The sequence below is a fragment of the Hemiscyllium ocellatum genome, chromosome 9 (genome assembly GCF_020745735.1).
Source record: "Hemiscyllium ocellatum isolate sHemOce1 chromosome 9, sHemOce1.pat.X.cur, whole genome shotgun sequence".
Classification (NCBI taxonomy): domain Eukaryota; kingdom Metazoa; phylum Chordata; class Chondrichthyes; order Orectolobiformes; family Hemiscylliidae; genus Hemiscyllium; species Hemiscyllium ocellatum.
In genome coordinates, this window is record NC_083409.1 from 112,044,902 (window position 1) to 112,065,869 (window position 20,968).

At 41.2% G+C, this 20,968-nt stretch overlaps 1 protein-coding gene across 1 annotated transcript in view; it reads right to left on the reverse strand.

The window, feature by feature from the left end:
• Positions 1-20,968, reverse strand: part of syde2 (synapse defective 1, Rho GTPase, homolog 2 (C. elegans)) — a 165,216-nt gene that overhangs the window by 131,811 nt on the left and 12,437 nt on the right. The window contains exon 2 of the mRNA XM_060830651.1: positions 16,845-17,549. Coding sequence (XP_060686634.1) covers positions 16,845-17,549 — 705 coding nt within the window. The remainder of the gene's footprint in view (positions 1-16,844; positions 17,550-20,968) is intronic.

A 20,968-nucleotide genomic window follows, 5' to 3' on the forward strand; every position in this document is an offset into this window, starting at 1 on the left:
TAATGGAATGAGACGGAGGTAGAAAATAATCATTGGCATGATCCTGGTGGACTGAATGGCGTTCCTGTGCTGCAAGTGGCACATAAATCTCACTCCCATCTGTCATCTCAGGGGAATATCTGATCTCTCCGTACGATTCCAAAAGGAACAACAACATTTCTCCCCCCCCCGCACCGTGTGCTGGCTGATTTTTGTTCAAACAATGTTGTTATCAGAACAGTGCTGTGAGCCACTGATATTCAGCAATTGCTGTTCCCTCATTACAAAAGTGACATCGGAAAAGTATTTAATTCACCATGAACCACTTGGAATGCACAATGCTCCGCATAAAGGAAAGTATTTCCTTTACCAAAATGATTAATAACATAGCCCATTAAAAGTGATAGCAATAACTAGGTGTAAATGAAAACAAATCAGCTATATGCTAAACACCATGAGATGACAGTTCCCTATAGAGTGATTCAAAAAAAGATTTGCAGTTTTGAATCAAAGTTTGCAGGTACAGCAGGTTGTTAGGTAGGCAATAGAATGTTATTGTTTATTGCCAAAGAAGGCCGGCAAAAGTAGGGAAGCTTTGCTATCGATGCACAGAGTTTTAGTGAGACCACATCTGGAGTATTATAGAATATATAGAACATAGAATATTACACCACAGTACAGACCCTTCAGCCCTTGATGTTGCGCTGACCTGTGGAACCAATCTGAAGCCCATCTAACCTACACTATTCCATTGTCATCCATGTGTTTATCCAATGACCATTTAAATGCCCTTAACATTGACGAGTCTACTACTGTTGCAGGCAGTGCATTCCATGCCTCTACTGCTGAGGCAAGAAACTACCTCTGACATCTGTCCTATATCTACCACCCCTCAATTTAAAGCTAAGCCCCCTCATGCTAGCCACCACCACAGGAAAAAGGCTGTCACTGTCCACCCTATCTAACCCTCTGATTATCTTATATGCCTCTATTAAGTCACCTCTCAACCTTTTTCTCTCTAAGAGCAACAGCCACAAGTCCCTAAGACCTTCCCTCCATACCAGGCAACATCCTGGTAAACCACCTCTGAACCCTTTCCAAAGCTTCCAAGTCCTTCCTATGATGCAGTGACTAAAACTGTATGCACTACTCTATGTACACACCAGAGATTTGTACTCCTGCAGCATGGCCTGGTGGCTCTGAACCTCAATTCCTCTCCAAATGAAAGCTAACACTGTATGGCAACTTTCAAGGATCCAAGTACATGGACACAGATTTCTCTGCTCACCTACACTACCAAGAACCTTAACATTAGCCCAGGAGTAATTTCTATTACTCCTTCCAAAGTGAATCACTTCACACTTTCCATTATTAAACTCCACTTGTCATCTCTCAGCCCAGCTCTGCAGCTTATGTCTCTCTAACCTGCAACATCCTTTGGTACTGTCCACAACTCCACCGATCTTAGTGTCATCTGCAAATTTACTAACCCATCCTTCTACATACGTCATCCAGGTCATTTATCAAAATGACAAACAGCAGTGGACCCAAAACAGATCCTTGGGATGCATCACTAATAACCGAATGCCAAGATGAATATTTCCCATCAACCACCACCCTCTGTCTTCTTTCAGCTGGCCAATTTCTGATCCAAACCACTAAATCACCCTCAATCCCATGCCTCTGTATTTTGTGCAATAATCTACCGTGGGGAACCTTATCAAAGCTTTCCTGAAATCCATATACACCACATCAACTGCTTTACCCTCATCACTGTTTGGTCACCTTCTCTAAGAACTCCAAGGTTTGAGGCGCACAACCTACCCTTCATAAAATCGTGTTGACTATCCCTAATCACTTATTCTTCTCAGGATTATCAATCCTATCTCTTATAACCCTTTCCCCACAACCAAAGTAAGGTTCACTGGTCAATTACTAGGGTTGTCTCTACTCCCCTTCTTGAACAAGGGATCTGCTATCGAGTTGAGAAGATTTGTAGCTCAGGTTGAAGTTCTGGATGTAGGTTTGCGCGCAGAGCTTAAGGTTCGTTTTCAGACATTTCGTCACCATACTAGATAACATCAGTGAGCCACTGGATGAAGCACTGATAGTATAGCCCACTTTCTAAGTACGTTTGGGTTTCCTTGGGTGGCTCACTGATGTTAGCTAGTATGGTGACGAACCATCTGAAAATGAACATTCCAGCTCAGCGAGCAAACTTACATCAACAACATTTGCTATCCTCCAGTCTTCTGGCACCATTCCCATATTAAGTGTAATTTCGGTCTAGCTACTTAGAGGATAACATAATCACATTCATTACCAGAATGTCAAAGAAGCTTTTTCCGAATGATATCTGGGTTTAGGAGAATGTTGCCTTGTGAAAGAAGGCTGAACAGGTTCAGGCTATATTTTATTTTTCTTAAAGTTCAGTGAATATGATCTTATTGAAACATACATCCTGAAGGAACTTGAAATGGCAAATACTGGAAAAAGGTTCCTGGTGTTTGAGACTAGAACTAGGGGTCACAATTTAAAAATTAAGGGGTCTCCTATTTCAAATAATGCAGAGAAGAAATTCTCTTTCAAGGTAATGAGTCCATGGAACTCTTCCTCAGAATGCAGGTGAGGGACAGGCTTAAATATTTTTAAGGCAGAAATAGATAGCCAGGGAGTCAAATGGCATTGGGATACAAGAGCATGGAGTTGAGGCCACAAATGATCCATGCTGCAAAACTTGAAGTCACCCAAAACTCTGCTGCCAGTCCCCTAACTCTCACTGCCTTGCTTTCCATCACCTATATGGTTGCTGTGCTCCACTGGCTCCTAATTATGCAATGCCCCAATTTAAAAATCCTCAATACCTCAGTGACCTCGCCCTCATTTCTGTAATCTGCACAAACCTCCAAGATCTTGTGCTCCTCTAATTCCATATTCTATTCTGCACTTCAAATTCACTCCAATGTTGGTGACTACACTTGTTGCTGTCTGGGCCCCAGACTCAGTAATTCCCTCACTAAAAACTTTTCCATCTCTCTATCTCCAGTTTCTAAAATAAAATGGCCAAAAGCTTGGTTTATCTTAATATGACCTTATGTGTCTCTAAAATTTGTTTTGTAACCCTACAGAAACCTTAGGATATCCAACAGTCATGAAAATATTATCACTGTTGGAGCAAAGCAGTTAGCACTGCTGCCTCACAGCGCCAGGGACCCGGGTTCGATTTCACTCTCAGGTGACTGTCTGTGTAGAGTTTGTACATTTTCCCTGCGTCTGCGTGGGTTTCCTCCAGGTGCTCCAGTTTCCCCCCTGCACAAAGATGTGCAGGTTAGGTGAATTGATCATGCTAAACTGCCCATAGTTAGATGTATTAGTCAGGGGTAAATATGGGGAATGGTTCTGGGTGGGTTAACTGCTTGGAGGCTCAGTGTAGACTTGTTGGGCCAAACGACCTGTTTCCACACTGTCGGGAATCTAATCTTATTGGATAGTCTTATATTATTTGTGTGAAACTTCATTGTGTAGCTTCAAATTAGGTGTTGGCATTCATAAGAATCACTGGGGCCACCTCACTGATTTCTGTATTTATCTGCAATTTGATTATTATGTGACAGTATCTGCATTATGTTAATATTCCAAAATTAATTGCTAGGTGTTCTGCAAAAACATGTAAACAGTCTCAATTCTGTTCTGAACAACAGAATTCAAGTTTCACCCAGGAAGCATACTATTTGAAATAGTATTCTGAATGTAACAGTCAATTTGCATTTCAAAATTTCAAACAGAAGCGTTGTAATTGTCTTTATTTTAAAGTTCAACCTAGCTATCACAGAGATTGTCCTATCAAAATACATATTTGCATGCCTAAAATTAACGTGGTGTCCTTAACTGGAGCTTATGCCAAGCCTCCAACTTGGAATCCATATACATGCATCTATATTAGTCACAGGAGAAAGCCCAACAACTTCCTTCTATAAACAAGTCAGGTAGCTACTGGCAACATGAGCCTCATTAGTCTTGAGCATTTTTCATTGCTAAAAATCAGTTACATATTTTATCAAACATAAGCCAGATTTTCAAACCTTATGATAACTAGCAGTTTGAATACCTCAGTATTTAAGTTCACTAACAGTTTAGAAAGAAATGTTTAAATATACAACTACATAGATCATTAGTGAGCCCCTTTTTCATAAAGCTCCCCACACGAAGCAAAAGTTTTTTGTCTGCTTTTATTTTCGTGCAAGGAACAGCACCAGGCAAAACTAAAAATGAGGGGGTCAAACTGGTGAAGCTCCCAAACAGGATTACTTGTGTGTGAAATACCATACGCAGCAAGTAATACACAAAGCTAAGCGATCACACAACCAGGTCAGACTTAACCTCTGCAATCTTGCTACATCCAGTTGAGAATGTTGGTGGATGATTAAACAACTTCCCAGAGGTGGCTGCTCCACAAATATCCCCATCCTCAAATGATCAAAGAGCCCAGGACATCACTGCAAAAGGCAAGGCTGAAGCTTTCGCAGAAATCTTCAGACAGAAATGCAGAGTGGGTGATCCATCTTGGCCTCCTCCAGTGGTCCCTAGAATTTACAGATACCAGTCCTCACACCATGTGCTATCAAGAAACAACGGAAACATTGGATACTGAAAGACTCTGGACCTGATAATATTCCAGCAATAATACTGAAGATCTTTGCTCCAGAAGAAGTCGCTTGTCCCCAACCAAACTCTTCTAGTACTGGCCTCTATCTAACAATGTCGAAAATTGTCCAGGTATGCCCTATACATAAAAAGCAGAACAAATCCAATCCAGTCAGTTACCACCCCATCACTCAAGTCTCAATCATCAGGAAAGAGATGATAGCTTGGGAAGATCCCAACATCCACAAACAAAGCTGTATTACAACATTATTTCAATGAGCCATCACACACTGTAGCACAGAGGAACTACAAAGTGCAGAGGAAAATAACCCATTAAGTGTACACAAAAAGAACAGGTACCCAATAAATACAATCCACCAGTTGCTCAGCAACAAACCCAAACAAGCAGGCAAAACAGGTCCAGAAACCCGGACCACTCTCCCCTACAAAGACATCTCAGAAATGACTGCCAGACTACTCAGACTTCTTGGTATCACAGCAGCCCACAAACTCCCCAACACACTAAAACAGCAGCTAATGAATTGGAATGATCCTATACAGGCAACAAGCAAAACTACTATCATTTACAAAATACCATGCAAGAACTGTAACAAACACTAAATTGGACAAACAGGCAGAAAATTAGCCACCAGGATACATGAACATCAACTAGCCACAAAAAGACATGACCTATCTCACTAGTATCTTTACGTACAGGTGAGGATGGACATCACTTCGACTAGGACAACACATCCATCCTAGGACAAGCCAAACAGAAACGTGCACGCGAATTCCTAGAAACATGGTATTCTAACTGGAACTCTACCAACAAACACTGACTTGGATCCCATTTACCACCTCTTGAGAAAAAGAACAGGAAGCGACATCAGCCCTAGGAAACCTAAACAAATAAAAAGCAGGCCATACCACCAGTGGTGCATCTGGAGGCTCACTGATGTTATCTAGTCAGACAGTCAGATGTGCAGCATGGAAACCCTTCGGTCCAACCTGTCCATGCCGACCTGATATCCCAACACAATCTAGTCCCACCTGCCAGCACCCAGCCCATATCCCTTCAAACCCTTCATATTCATATACCCATCCAAATGCCTCAAATGTTGCAATTGTACCAGCCTCCACCACTTCCTCTGGCAGCTCATTCCGTACACGTACTACCCTGTGTGTGAAAAAGTTGCCCCTTAGGTCTCTTTTATATCTTTCTCCTCTTATCCTATACCTATGCCCTCTAGTTCTGGACTCCCCCACACCAGCGAAAAGACTTTGCCTATTTATTCTATCCATGCCCCTCATGATTTTATAAACCTCTATAAAGGTCACCCCTCAGCCTCCAACACTCCAGGGAAAACAGCCCCAGCCTGTTCAGCCTCTCACCATAGCTCAAACCCTCCAACCCTGACAACATCCTTGTAAGTCTTTTCTGAACCCTTTCAAGTTTCACAACATCTTTCCGACAGGAAGGAGACCAGAATTGCATGCAATATTCCAACAGTGGCCTAACAATTTCCTGTACAGCTGCAATATGACATCCCAACTCCTGTACTCAATACTCTGGCCAATAAAGGAAAGCAAATCAAATGCCTTCTTCATTATCCTATCTACCTGCGACTCCACTTTCAAGGAGCTATGAAATTGCACTCCAAGATCTCTTTGTTCAGCAACACTCCCTACGACCTTACCATTAAGTGACAAAACATCTGAAACCGAGCAAACCTACATCCAGGACCTCAACCCGAGCTACAAATACTCTCAAAATTGACTATCAAGGAATCCTAGCAAAACTGGAACCAATGGGAATTAGGGGGGGAAAAAAACTGTCTAGTGGTTGGAGTCATATCTGGCACACAATGATGTTTGTGGTTGTCAGAGGTTAGTCATCTCAGGTTCAAGATATTTCTGTTGGAATCCCTCAGCACAGTGTCCTCAACCCAACCATCTTCAACTGCTTCAATGACCTTCCCTCCATCCCAAAGTCAGATAGGAGAATGCTCTCAGATGATTGCAAATTTTTAGCACCATTTGTGACTCTTCAGATACTGATTCAGGCCATGTTCAAATGGAACAAGATCTGGATACCTAGGCTTGGGCTGACAAGTGGCAAGTAATATTTGCACACAAACACCAGGCAATGACCATCACCAATAAAGAGACAATCTAACCATTGCCCCTTGACATTCATCCCATCACTGAATCCCCCACTGAATCAAAATCCTCAGCTAATATTGATCAGAAACTCAACTGGACTCAACAGTGGCCACAAGAGCAGGTCATAGGCTAGGAATTCTGCAGGAAGTAGCTCACCTCCTGACTCCCTCCAACTTGTCCACCATCTACAAGGCACAAGTCAGGAGTGTGATGGAATACTCCTGGATGGAGGCAGCTGCAAAGCACTCAAGAAGCTCAACACCATCCAAGGCAAAGCATCCTATTTGGCTGCCATCACATCCATAAACATCTACTGTCCACTACCTCAGTAGCAGCAGTAATATGTATTATCTAGATGATACACTGCAGAAATTCGCTAGAAGATCCTCAGACAGCACCTTCCAAACCCATGACCATTTCCACTTTGAAAGACAGGGGCAGCAGATACATGGGAACACCTGCAAGTTCCCCTCCAAGCCACTCACCAAGCTGACTTGGAGATACACTGCAGTTTCTTCACTAACTGGGTCAAAATCCTGGAATTTCCTCCCTAAAGGCATTGTGGGTCAACTCAGCAGGTGGACTGCAGCAGTTCAAGGAGGCCCGCCACTTTCTCAAGGACAACTAGAAACAGGCAATAAATGCTGGGGGGCCAGCGATGTCCACATCCCATGATGAAATAATGAAAACGCATTCGGGCCAGTTTCACTGAACAGGTTATCAGCAGTTAGCAGTAATGATCCAGTTCTACTGTCAGTAATAATTAGACTTCAGTGCCTCATGCCATTGGAGTGCACACAGTAAAGCAACACATGCCTTTCTAGCACTGGAATACAGGCAAGTTTAAGGCTTCAATATCCAGCTGGTTAATGTCTTATAATCTTGATTTCAAGGAGGGAGGCTGGATGGAATTTTAAAAATGTCTAGTTTCCTGTTTGACTGCTTCTCAAGATTATTTCCCCATGACTGTCAAGTGCTCAGTATGACTGCTTTTAAAGTTACATCCTGTTATCTGATTTCAATGCACTCTTGACAACGAACAAACACACCAACCTATCTGCCAAATTAAAACCAACTAATCACTGCAAGTAAAACAAATTAGCACTGTGTTAATACTGATGAGTTTGCACCTCACTCAATTAAATATAATTTTGATTCAAAGATAGCCAGTGGGAGAAAAGTTCAAACCTTACAGAATGGCAGAAGGAACTATGTAGATCTCCTACTTCCACTACATTCAATTCATGCTTCACGTGCACTACAAGATACTGAAAAGCTCCACAAAATTGGTAAAAAAAAATCTGTGCAAGTGAAATTAATTGCAAAGGGACCCAATTCAGAGAAGATTCAAATATAATCATGGTATTTGTAATAACAAAGTTGCTATTTTTTGTTAAAAGAAAAACATTTTTTTTAAAAAAAAAAAGCTATTTAAAGACAACCAGAGAGAAATATTTAGAACAGGGTGACTGTATATCCAAATTTTATGGCCTTTAGCCTTCTCATACATGTTAGACTTCACTCAAATAAAGTATGCGTAATTTATACATATATCGCTTACTGATCGATATAAGGTCCAGCTACGAAGAAGCAGAGCAAGGTCAAATATCTCAAATGTGCCATGATGATTCCGGTGGTCAGAGTCAAGCAGAGGGAAAAGTACCAGATTACATCCTATCATCCAGGATACCGCAACTGTATCCACAGTAAGAAATTGGAGAAGCTATTAACCCTATCAGTGAAGTATACAGTATCTTCAATAATGGTGCAAATAAGTCATTGAACTTACTGTTCTAACTTGCACTGAGTGGCAGAAATTAGAACTGTCTGCATTCAAGGACCCTTGCAGAGTTGTCTTTAACAGCAGTTAAAATCTCTAATTTCAAAAGCAGCACAAAATAGCTTTGCCATCCATTGAAACGGAAAAGCTGAAGAATAGTATTAACAAATCCCTTAATACAAAATATAACCCTGAAGATAATTTTCACCTTGAATTAAATTGCAAAACTTGGGGCTAAATTGCCTGACAATGTAAAGGTTTTTAATTACTTTTGAATCTGTACAAACATGAACACAAACACAGTAAATCATAGTACAATTTTGAGACATTTGTCTTTCCGACATGCGTGTATTCGATAAGGTGCCACATAAAAGACTGATCCAGAAAGTTAGATCCCAGGGGGTTAAGGATATTGGCTGAGGATTGGCTGACTGACAAAGCAGAAGATTGGAATAAATGGGCCCTTCTCTGGATGGTGAATTGTAATACTACTTATACTCCATATAAATGATCTGCAAGCAGGGACAGAATGCATCATAACAGAATTTGCAGATGATACTAAACTAGGCAAGAAAGTAGGTTCTGATGAGGAGTTAGAGAGTTTACAGATGGATATTGATAAGCTAAAAAAATGGGCCAGAATCTGGCAGATGGAGTTAAATATGGATAAGCATGAGCTCATCCATTTTAGCCAGAAAAATAAAAAGGCAAATTATTTAAATGGGAACCAGATTCAAAGTGCGTCAGTGCGACCTTGTGCATGCGTCACAAAGTGAGAATCCAAGTAAATGGAATCATGGCATTAATTGCAAAAGGACTGGATTATAGAAGCAAAGTTGTGTTGTTACAATTACATAAGGTGTTGGTGAGACCAGGTCTGAAGTAGTGTGTCCAGTTTCAGTCTCCCCACCTGAGGCATGGCAGGCAGCTCAGAGGAGGTGCACCAGGTTGATTCCAGGGATGAAATGGGTGTTGCAAACCTTGGGTTTGTACTCACTGGAGTTATGATTTTTCTTTGTTTGGGGTGGGGGGGGGGGGGGGGGGGGGGGGGGGGAGAGAGAGTGAGAGAGAGAGAGAGAGAAAATCAGACTGAAGTACAGAAAATGCTGAAGGGGTTTGGGTAAAGTGGATGTTGAACAGATGCTCCCTGTTACGGGACACAGTCGAAAACAAGAGATCTAGATATAGAGTGAGAGGAAGTTAAGTTCAAAACTGAGATGAAGAGAAACTACTTCTCTCAGAGGGCTGTGAATCCTTGGAACTTACTGCCACACTGCAGCGGAGGAAGAATCAAAACAACAGATGCAAGAAGGAAATAGATAAGTGAATGGGCAAAACTGTGGCAGATGGAGTTCAAAGTCAGCAAGTGTGTGATTATCCATTTTGGACCAGAAAAGAATAGATAAAAGGCACTTTTATAGATGGTTGGAAGTTAAGTACAGTGGATGTCCAAACAGACTTGGAGGTTCACGTGCATAGATCTTCAAAAAGTCACAAACAGGTGCAGAAAATAATCAAGGCAGCTAACAGAATGACCTTTGTATCTAGGGGGCCAGTGCGAGGATGCAGAAATTGTGTTGCAGTTCTACAAAATACTGGGTAAATCCCACTTGGAGCAGAGATCTGAGCACCACACCTTAGGAAGGATAGAATGACCAAGACGACAGCACAACATACGTTTACAAGAATAATACCTAGACTTCAGGGGTTAAGTTATGAAGAGAGATTACACACATTAGGTCTGTTTTCTCCAGAATTTAGAGGGTTAAGGGGGAAGCTGATCAAAGCCTTTAAGGTATTAACAGGAAAAGACAGGGTATATAAAGAAACTATTTCCATTGGTTAGGAATTCTAGAACTACAGGCAGAGTCTGAGAATTAAGGTCAGATTGTTGAGGGGAAATATTAGGAAGCACTCCTGTAAAGGGTAATAAAACTCTTGCACAAATGCAGGATCAGTTGTTAATTTTAATTTAGAGATAGATTTTTGTTAAGCATACTATATTAAGTGATATGGGCCAAAGGCTAGTATGTGCAGTTAAACCACAGATCAGCTACGATCTCATTGAATGGTGGAACCACCTTAAAGGGCTGAATGATCGACTCCTGTTCTTCTACTCCTATAGGTCTATTAAAATTGGGATAGAAATCGTAGCTTATAAAGCTATTTTACAAATCAAATTAAGATGGATCATATGCTTTCGCCAGCTTATATTACCATTCAACAGGATCACTGCTGATTGACAGTTCACATCTACACTCCCACTATACATATATATACACACACACATATATACACACACACAGTTTGATTTTTATTTCTGAGAGTACGATAGATTAGAAAGCTAATTCTGGACAGTATTGGCAAACAATCCTAAAAATAGTATCAGGGTCCTCTAACCTGCCCCAAAGACATGATCCTGATACACAGGTAACAAGATCATTATTACAATTCTACTTGCAATCAGTCTGCAATATCACCATATCAAACAACCAAATATTAAAAAGGAATTAAAATTATGAGAAAGAAATGGAATTGAAACTGTCAAATTTATGATACTTCAGCTTGATCAATAACTCATTCACAATTACAAATTATAAAAGTTAAGGATAATCAGCTAACACATTGACAACTTGTCTGAAAATAAATGGCAACTGAGGTAGAGATTAAATCAATAGGATGATAATTTTTTTTAAAATTTCAATCCTCCATTATGTTAAATAACTACTCATTTGTGACGACTATTTTGAAAGAGTGCGCCATGACCAGTCCTTTATGAATCATTCGAGGGGTGAGTTTTAAAAAGGTTTGCAATAACCTAGCCTCAATACTGTTGGGAGGGAGTTCCAAAAGTGACTCAACATCACCGCTGAATGGCCTGGCTCTCATTAAGATTTTACCCCTTTGTTCTGGACTTCCACGAGAGGAAACTTTCCCTCTATCTACCCACCCAATGAAGTCATTCAATCACCTTAAAACAAATCCACAAGATCACCTCTTTAATCTTTACTCAAATAAACAGAAACTAGTTGATACAAATGTCCTCAATTTAAATACATTGCTGTGGGTCATATAGGCCAGACCAGGTAAGGGATGATTTCCTTCCCTAAATATATAATCAAATTTCAGATAATAATAAGGCAGTAATAGGGGATTTTAACTACTCATTAACTGGAATTAATCGTTTCCTCCATATCTTAAACACCAAATGTTCTTAAATTGCATCCAGGAAACTTTTAAATCAGAAAGCCGGACAAAGGAAGGGACAGTTCTGAATCTAACATTCAGAAATGAGCTTGGGCAGCATCAGGAGAGGAGGGCATTTTGGAGGTATGACCATAACTCAATTTTGTTTAGGATCATTATAGCAACGGATAAGGATGGGCTGGGAATAAGCGTTCTAAACTGGGGGAAGGCTAATTTGACTGAGGTTAGATCAAGTAGACTGGAAATAGCTACTTGCAGATAAAACAGTGTTGGAGCAATGGGAGGCATTCACACAGAGGAAGTATCAACAGTACAGTGCAAAGCATGAAACCAGAAGCAGAGAAGCATGGGTGCCAAGGGGCATAAAGGTGAGGATTAATAAAATAAAATTTTGCAGATACTGATGGCTCAATGCAGCAGAGTCCCTAGAGGAGTATAAAAGTGCAGTGAAAATATTAAAAAGGAAAGAGATTGCACCAGAAAGCATTCATGGTTAGATTCAAGAAAAAACCCAAAGGGGTTTCTTAAAAGTATAAAGAACGAGAGAATAAGGAGGTAAAGAATAGGGTTCATTAGGGACTACAGAGAGAATCTGTGTGTAGACCCAGACCATGTGAACACAGTCCTCAGTAAATAATGCGTCAGTCTTCACAATGGTTACAAGGATAGACATCAGAAAGGAGGACAGAGAGAATAACTTAGAGAATGAAGAGGCACTAGTGGGTTCAGTAACCTTCATGATGGATAAACCCACAGGCCCAGATGTGACGTGCCTCAAGTTGTTGAGGGATTCGGAGAAGATACAAGGGACCCAGGCAATAATTCTCAGATTCATTCTGGACACAGGTGTGGAAATTGCTCACATGATCTCATCACTTACAAAACAGAGCAAAGGATAGACTGGGAGATAATAGCCCAGTCATTTTAACCTCAGCGGTGGATAAGTTATTAGAAAGAACTCTGAGGGACAGATTATATTAGAGTTTGGAAAAAACACATTATTTAGGGAAATTCAGCATAGACTTGAGGGAAAGTAATCTTTCAAAACTTTAAACAAAAATTTGAAGAGTTAACAGGAGTACTGATGAGAGTAATTGTAGTCCACATGGAATTTTGCTAAGCTTTTTACAAAATCACTCCTGACAAACTAGTCAAGCAAGCAAGAACCCATGGGATCCAAGACAAAAATGAGAAGTAATGCACTTGGGAAGGCTACCAAGGCAAAGGACGACAATGTGATTGGTACAACTCTGGGAAAAACTGAAGCTCAGATGGACCTTGGTGTTGCATATTCACAGATCTCTGAAGGTAACAGAGCAAGTAATCAAGGAGGCAAATGGGATACTGATCTTTATTAGCCAAATCATAAAATACAAGAGCTAGGAGTTTGTGATGAAACTGTAGATAATAACAACCAACAGCTGGAGTATTCTGAGCAGCTCTGGTCACCACATTACAGGAAGGATGTGGATACACTGGAGGGGGGTACAGGGATGGTTTGTCAGGATGTTGCCCGGGCTGCAAGATTTGAGCTGTGAGGACATATTGGATAGGCCAGAGTTGTTTTGCCCGGAGCAGTGAAGGTTGAGGGCAGATCTGATAGAAGTGTGTAAGATTATAATGGGGCAAAGACAGGGGGGATCGTAAGGCATCTTTCTTCATTAGGAGAGGGATCAGTAACCAGGAGGCATTGATTTTCGATAAGAGATGGAGGCCAAGGGAAGAGTTGAGAATTTTGTTTACCCAGAAGGTAGTGGGAATCTGAAAAGCGGTCTGAAAGGGTGGTTGAATCAGGAACTCCTGTAACATTTGAGGTGGTATTTACTTGCATTGCCATGGCCTCGAGGGCTTAGGGCCAAGAACTGGAAAATAGGATTAGTCCGGTCACATCTCTGACCAGCATGGACACAGGGTGTCCAATGGCTTCCTTTTGTACTACAAATGTTCTGAATCTAATGTTTCAACAATAATTCTATTAGCTTTAAAATAGTGATTGAAAAGGATAGACCAGATCTAAAAAAAGTTGAAGTTCTAAAATGGAGGAAGACTAATTTTAACAGTATCAGACAAGAACATTCAAAAGCTGACTGGGCCATATGTTTGCAGGTAAAAGGACGGCTGGAAAATGGGAACCCTTCAGAAATTAGATAACAAAAGTCCAGAGATAGTATATTCCTGTCAAGATGAAAGTAAAGGCTGGTAGGTGAACGGAAAGCTGGATGATTAAAGAAATTGAGGGTTTGGTCAAGAAAAAGAAGGAAGCATATGTCAGGTATAGACAAGACAGATTGAGTGAATCCTTAGAATAGTATAAAGGCAGTAGGAATATACTTAACAGGAAAATCAGGAGGGCAAAAAGGGGACCTGAGATAGAGTTAAGGAGAATCCAAAGCTACTTTCCAAATACATCAAGGACAAAAGGTAACTAGGGAGAGAATAGGGGCTCCTCAAAGATCAGCAACGCAGCCTTTGGGTGAAGCTGCAGGAGATGGGGGAGATACAGGTGCACAATCCTTTTTCCGAAACGCTCAGGACCAGCTGGTTTTCGGAATTCAGAATTTTTCAAATTTCAGAATAAGTGACAGTTTGATGGTAAAAGTTTGAAAACTCTTACCTAACAGCAGACACACTGAGTAAAACGGGCTGTGAAACAGAATGGAGGCCTGTCAGTGCTGGGCCACACCCCCACGTCACATCTGAGTAACACACATCGAGTGGGTGTGGAGTTGGGTTAGCTGTTTGCACGCCAAACAACCTTGTTAATGAGAAAAAAAACTTCACAAAAACCTTCTGATTTCAGACCTTTATGGATTTCAGATAAAGACTTATCTACTTGTACTAAACAAGTATTTTGCATCAGTGTTTACAGTGGGAACGACATGGAAGATATAGAACGTAGTAAATAGACGGCAACACCTTAAAAAATATCCATATTACAGAGGAGGAAGTGCTTGATGTCTTAAAACGCATAAAAGTGGATAAATCTCCAGTACCTGATCAGGTGTACCCTAGAACTCTGTGGGAATCTAGGTAACTGATTGCTGGGCCTCTTGGTGAGATAGTTGTATCATCGATAGTCACAGGTAAGGCGCCGGAAGACTGGAGGTTAGCTAACGTGGTGCAATTATTTAAGAAAGGTGTTAAGAACAAGCCAGTGAACTATAGCCCAGTGAGCGTGACGTTGGTGGTGGGCAAGTTGTTGGAGGGAATCCTGAGGGACAGGATGCACATGTATTCGGAAAGGCAAGGACTGATTAGGGATAGTCAACATGGCTTGGTGCGTGAGAAATCATATTTCACAAACTTGATTGAGTTTGTTGAGGAAGTAACAAAGAGGATTGATGAGGACAGAGTGGTAGATGTGATCTATATGGACTTCAGTAAGGCATTTGGCAAGTCACCTCATGGGAAACTGGTTAGCAAGGTTAGGTCTCAATGGGAATACAGGGAAAACTAACCATTTGGATACAGAACTGGCTCACAAGGTAGAAGACAGAGGATGGTGGCTGAGGGTTGATTTTCAGACTGGAGGCCTGTGACCAGCGGAGTGCCACAAGGATTGGTGCTGGGTCCACTACATCCCATCATTTATATAAATGATTTGCATATGAGCATAAGAGGTGTATAGTTAGTAAGTTTGCAGATGACAGTAAAATTGGAGGTGTAGTGGACTGCCAAGGAGGTTACCTCAGATTACATTGCGATCTTGGGGCCAATGGGCTGAGAAGTGGCAGATGGGATTTAATTAAGATAAATGCGAGGTGCTGCAGTTTGGGAAAGCAAATCTTAGCAGGACTTATCCATTTAATGGTAAGGTCCTAGGGAGTGATATTGAACAAAGAGACCTTGGAGGTTCATAGCTCCTTGCAAGTAGAGTTGCAGGTAGATAGGATAGTGAAGGTGGTATTTGGCATGCTTTCCATTAATCGGTCAGAGTGCTGAGTACAGGAGTTGGGAGGTCATGTTGCGGCTGTTCAGGACATTGGTTCAGCCACTTTTGGAATATTGCGTGCATTGCTGGTCTCCTTCCGCTCAAAAGGATGTTGTGAAACTTGAAAGGGCTCAGAAAAGATTTACAAGGATGTTGCCAGGGTTGCAGGATTTGAGCTATAGGGAGAGGCTGAATAGGCTAGTGCTGTTTTCCCTGGAGTGTCAGAGGCTGAGGGTTGACCTTATACAGGCATGAATAGGATAAATAGACAAAGTATTGGGGGGGGGGGGTTCAGAACTAGAGTGCATAGGTTTAGGGCAAGGGGGAAATATATAAAAGAGGTCTAAGGGGCAACTTTTCACACAGAGAGTGGAGAGTGTGAGAGAAATGAGCTGCCAGAGGAATTGGAGGAGGCTAGTATAATTGCAACATGTAAAAAGGCATCCTGATGGTATATGAATAGGAAGGGTTTAAAGAGGGATTTGGACCGGGTGCTGGCAGGTGGGACGAGATTAGAGTGGGATATCTGGTCGGCATGGACGAATTGGACCTAAGGATCTGTTTCCATACTGTATATCTCTATGACTGAGACTAATCCTTTTAACCCAGTACCATTCTAGCAGATTAGCACATGACCTGCTCCAATACCTACTGCCCTGAATGCAGTACCAAGTACGCAATGCCTAAAGTGGTCATCAGGTTTAAATGCTGCCTCAAGAAACTTGCTTAAATGTTTGGGGTGCATCCTTTTGTTGCTACACATTTCTAGCTGAAAATTGATATCGCAGCAAGCATACATTATTGATGTACAGCGGCTTAATGTTGCATGATCAATGACAATGGGAATTCAATACACATCTAACAAAACAGGTCATTGAAAAACTAGCAAATAATAGTCAGTTAAAAAGGTAGTGCTAACACCTCACTAAGAAGCAAAGCAGATTTACACATGCAAAAACCAAAAAGAGGACACTTTAAAAGGAGGTATCTGCATTACCCATTTTCCCAACCTCAAAGTAGATGTTTATAATGCCCAAAACAAATTTCAAGGGTATAAACAGTAATTATAACTAAAATTATTTGATAATTTATTATTCAAATATTCCACAAGAGCTTCCTGAGACAATACAAACAGCTTACCTGAAACTGGAGGCCTGTGGACACAGATTTCCTCCATGCTCGCCTCACTCTTAAACTTGCATACACAGGTCTGCCTATGCAGCTGCCCACTGTTTGAGGAATTTGTAGAATTCACAGAATTTCCCTGGTTCACATCAATCACTGGAACTACCTGGGTTTCTTGCACACTTTCAGAACAATTTTCAGAGGTCCCCAAGATAATTGGTCCCTTTAACAAATCACCACCAGGTAATAAACATTGCTTCATCTGCAAGCTACTGACAGGCTTATCAACTTTAGCCACAGAAATCCTCGGGGCAACTGTAAGTTTTATATGTGACAGATCGACTTCTTCATCTTCTGGAATAGGGTTGTACCATATTTCCCCTTCATCATCTGCATCATTTTCTTCATTATGATCCAGAGAGTTCCCTTCAGTATGCCTTCGATCATTTTGTTGGATATGTTCTCTTGGCAGAATTGCAGGCTGCTGCTTGCTTTCGTGTAAGGGACTTGGACTACTCGTATGATTTGTTAGTTCTACTGCTACAGAAGCATTGGTCTCTTCGTTCATTTGAGGGTTGAGCGTGCATTGTTGCAGCCAATTTCGTTTTTTGGACACCGTAATGTTGTTTATGTGTGGCCTGTGGTTGTTGAGTTCAGTAGCTTCAGTGATTTTCAATTCTCTCTTGATAACAGAAGAAGCATGAATTGTTTCAATGAAGTCTTCATTGGGAGGGAAGAAAAAGAAAAAGCTTATCAATTTTGCAGAAAACAAAGTACACTCAAATACAAAAAAAACAAGTCTCATTAAACCTTTCAAAAAAATAACTTTCAAATCCTGAATTTCATAAGTTAACAAAAATACAAGTAATTTCAGTAACCAAAAATGTCTGAGTACTGTATGGAATTAGATTTGCCAATAGCTACAGGCTCAACTGCTTTCAGCTCAAATAGTAAGAGTTTACTATTTACAATTGTTACATACTTATGGAAGTTCACACTCCGTGAATCTACCTACTTTTACAACTCTTGCAATGCCTTGGATTTATAATCAATCCTAGACATTGGGCACCATCTCGAGATCATAGTTACCATCTTCAAAATTGAACCTAACATTTTTAAGGTCATAAGTACATATCCACTTTAAGACATGAAAGCCAGCTCAATCTGCAAATAGCTTAAGTGGCTAAATCTTGTCCTGTAGCAAGAAACTGCAACAGTCCTGAACTACTTAAAAGCAAGAACCACCAGTATACGCTATTCCTTGAAAAGTCTGGACCATGCTATAGTCGGTCCTTAATAAGTTAGTTAAACTGTGTTGTACATATTTAGCCTGGAACCAATACTCAAAACTTCTAATCTTTGGGCTAAAACTCTGCAATTTAATGTGAAAATAACATGTCCACTTGTCCCTCACAAGACAGGCAACTCAGACAGTCATGTTGTTCTAGTGTAAATACAGCCAAATCACTTTAGCAAAGATGTGTTTACTACCAGTCTTCAGTCGTGGCTGGCCATACTGCATAATATTGCCTTCTAGGCAAATACTTTCATAGGAATGCAGTGGTCACAAAACACGCAAGCACTGCAACATGCTGGTATATTGCTACTTTTCAGGGACTACAAATAATGAGCATGTTTATACTTGCACTACATTCCAACAGAAGTCAGATAACAGATTCAACTAGTTGTTGATTGTTTCTCAATGCTGATAGCATCAGGTAAGTTTTCCTAAACACGTGCTTTAGAAATTAACCCACAACTGAATCACTTTTCAACTGGAAACTTTTTTTTAAAAAAATGCATGGTACCTCATTCCAGATGGCATGCTGTTCATTCACTTACATGTTTGAACTCATCAACTATGAAACAAGCACATTTTGTAATACTAAACATTTTATTCATAATCCAACATATTACTTCACATCAGCAAGTTCACACGCAAACCTACATAATTTCTATACACTTGCCCAAATTCTATTTAAATGCTCAAACAGTCCTATTTTCTGTCATAAAGTATTTGACCTCAGGGAGAAGACACATTTAGATCAGAGTTTTCAGGATGAGACGTTTCCCAGCCCTCTGGAGCCAACATAGTACTTCCTTAAAGTGCAGTTGCTGTTGGCAATTGTGTTTACTACAAAACAATGTACACACAAACTCCCACAAATATAATCATGGCAAGATAATTGTTTTATTGATGTGGATTGAGGGATAAATATTGATACCAATATTAGCACACAACAAGATAACTCCCATGCTCTTATTTGAAATAGTGCCATGCCACAGGCTTAATGTCTCATTTGAAAGATGACACCAGAGCAGTATTCTCTACATACTGCACACTCGAGTGTCATCTTTGCACTGAACTCAAAGTGGGACTGGAATCTATTCTACCCTCACGCAAGGCACAATAGTATATTTGGAAAGAATAAATTATGTTGGTTCAGTAGCATCAGGAATGCATTTACAGATTCTGAAGTAAAACAATAATTCTCATGCCACTGAGCTTTTCCACTGTCTAATTAACTATCAAGCAATTCACATTCCTCTTTGAAGTGGCAAACTATGAAATACCAGCAAAGATGATTCTCCCTTGACAAATTTCTGCCAAATACGACCAAAGTTTCCAACAAAAAAATATTAATCTACAGAAAGTAAGTTAAGATAGCACTAGCAAAAAAATGTTTCAGCCTTCCAAAATCAAAGCATACATAGCAATTGTTAATTGGAGGTAAATTTCCACTCTTTCACTGTTGCTGAGTCAAAATCCTGGCATCCCCAAAAATCCACCTCATGTGTCATCGTCCCACGGTGACTGCAATATTACTGTCAGTACAAAAACTGAATATTCACATAGCCCGGTTACCCATTGCATGTAGACAAACAGGAGGTTGGAAGAACACAGGAAGCCAGGCAGCATCAGGTGGTGCAACATTTCAGGTATTAACCGTTCTTCAGGACTAGGTGTGGGGTGTAAGGGAGCTACAGACCTTCCTCCTGGACAACTCACAGCCCAGACGACTTAACATTGAGATCCCCATCTCAAATAACCTTCCCACCCATCCTCCAGCTTCCTCTTTCTATTCTACCTACTGAACTTCCTTCCCTCCCATCACCCAGATTGCACCCACTACCTGTGTCCATCCATCACCACCTCACCATTCTGCTACTCTCCGCCCCCACCACTATCTATAGCTTCCCCTGCCCCACATCTAGTCCTGAAGAAGAGTTACACCCAAAATGTTGACTTCTCCATCTGCTGATGCTGCCTGGCTTGCTGTGTTCTTCCAGCCTCCTATTTGCCTACTTTGGATTCCAGTACATGCAGTTTTTTTTGTCTCTACCCACTGTACATACTGGGTTTGTGTTTCATTGTACATGGGATTTAAGCATTGCTGGGTTTCCAGTTTCTTTAAGAAACACCACTAAAATGTAAAACAAAAGGCCCTAAAGGAGCCTTCCACATCCAAAGTTTTACCTGCACACCCACCAATATCATTTATTGTAACCGTTGCTGCCGATGCAGTCTCCTCGACATTGGGGAGACTGGACACCTCCAAGCAGAGCGCTTTAGGGAACATCTCTGGTACACCTGCACCAATCAACCACACCGCCCTGCTGCCCAACATTTCAACTCCCCCTCCCACTCTGCCAAGGACATAGGCCTCCTTCACCGCCGCTCCCTCACCACCAGACGCCTGGAGGAAGAACGCCTCATCTCCGCCTCATCTTCAACCCCAGGGCATCAATGTGGACTTCAACAGTTTCCTCATTTCCTCATCTCCCACCTTACCCCAGTTCCAAACTTCCAGCTCAGCACTGCTCCCGTGACTTGTCCTACCTGCCTATCTTCTTTTCCAACTAACCACACCACCCTCCTCTCTGACCTTCATTCCCTCCCCCACTCACCTATTGTACTCTAATGCTACTTTCTCCCCACCCCCACCCTCCTCTAGCTTATCTCTCCACCCTTCAGGCTCTCGGCCTTTATTCCTGATGATGGGCTTTTGCCTGAAACATCGATTTTACTGCTCCTCGGATGCTGCCTGAACTGCTGTGCTCTTCCAGCACCACTAATCCAGAATCTGGTTTCCAGCATCTGCAGTCATTGTTTTTACCTACTGTAAATTTAGATCATC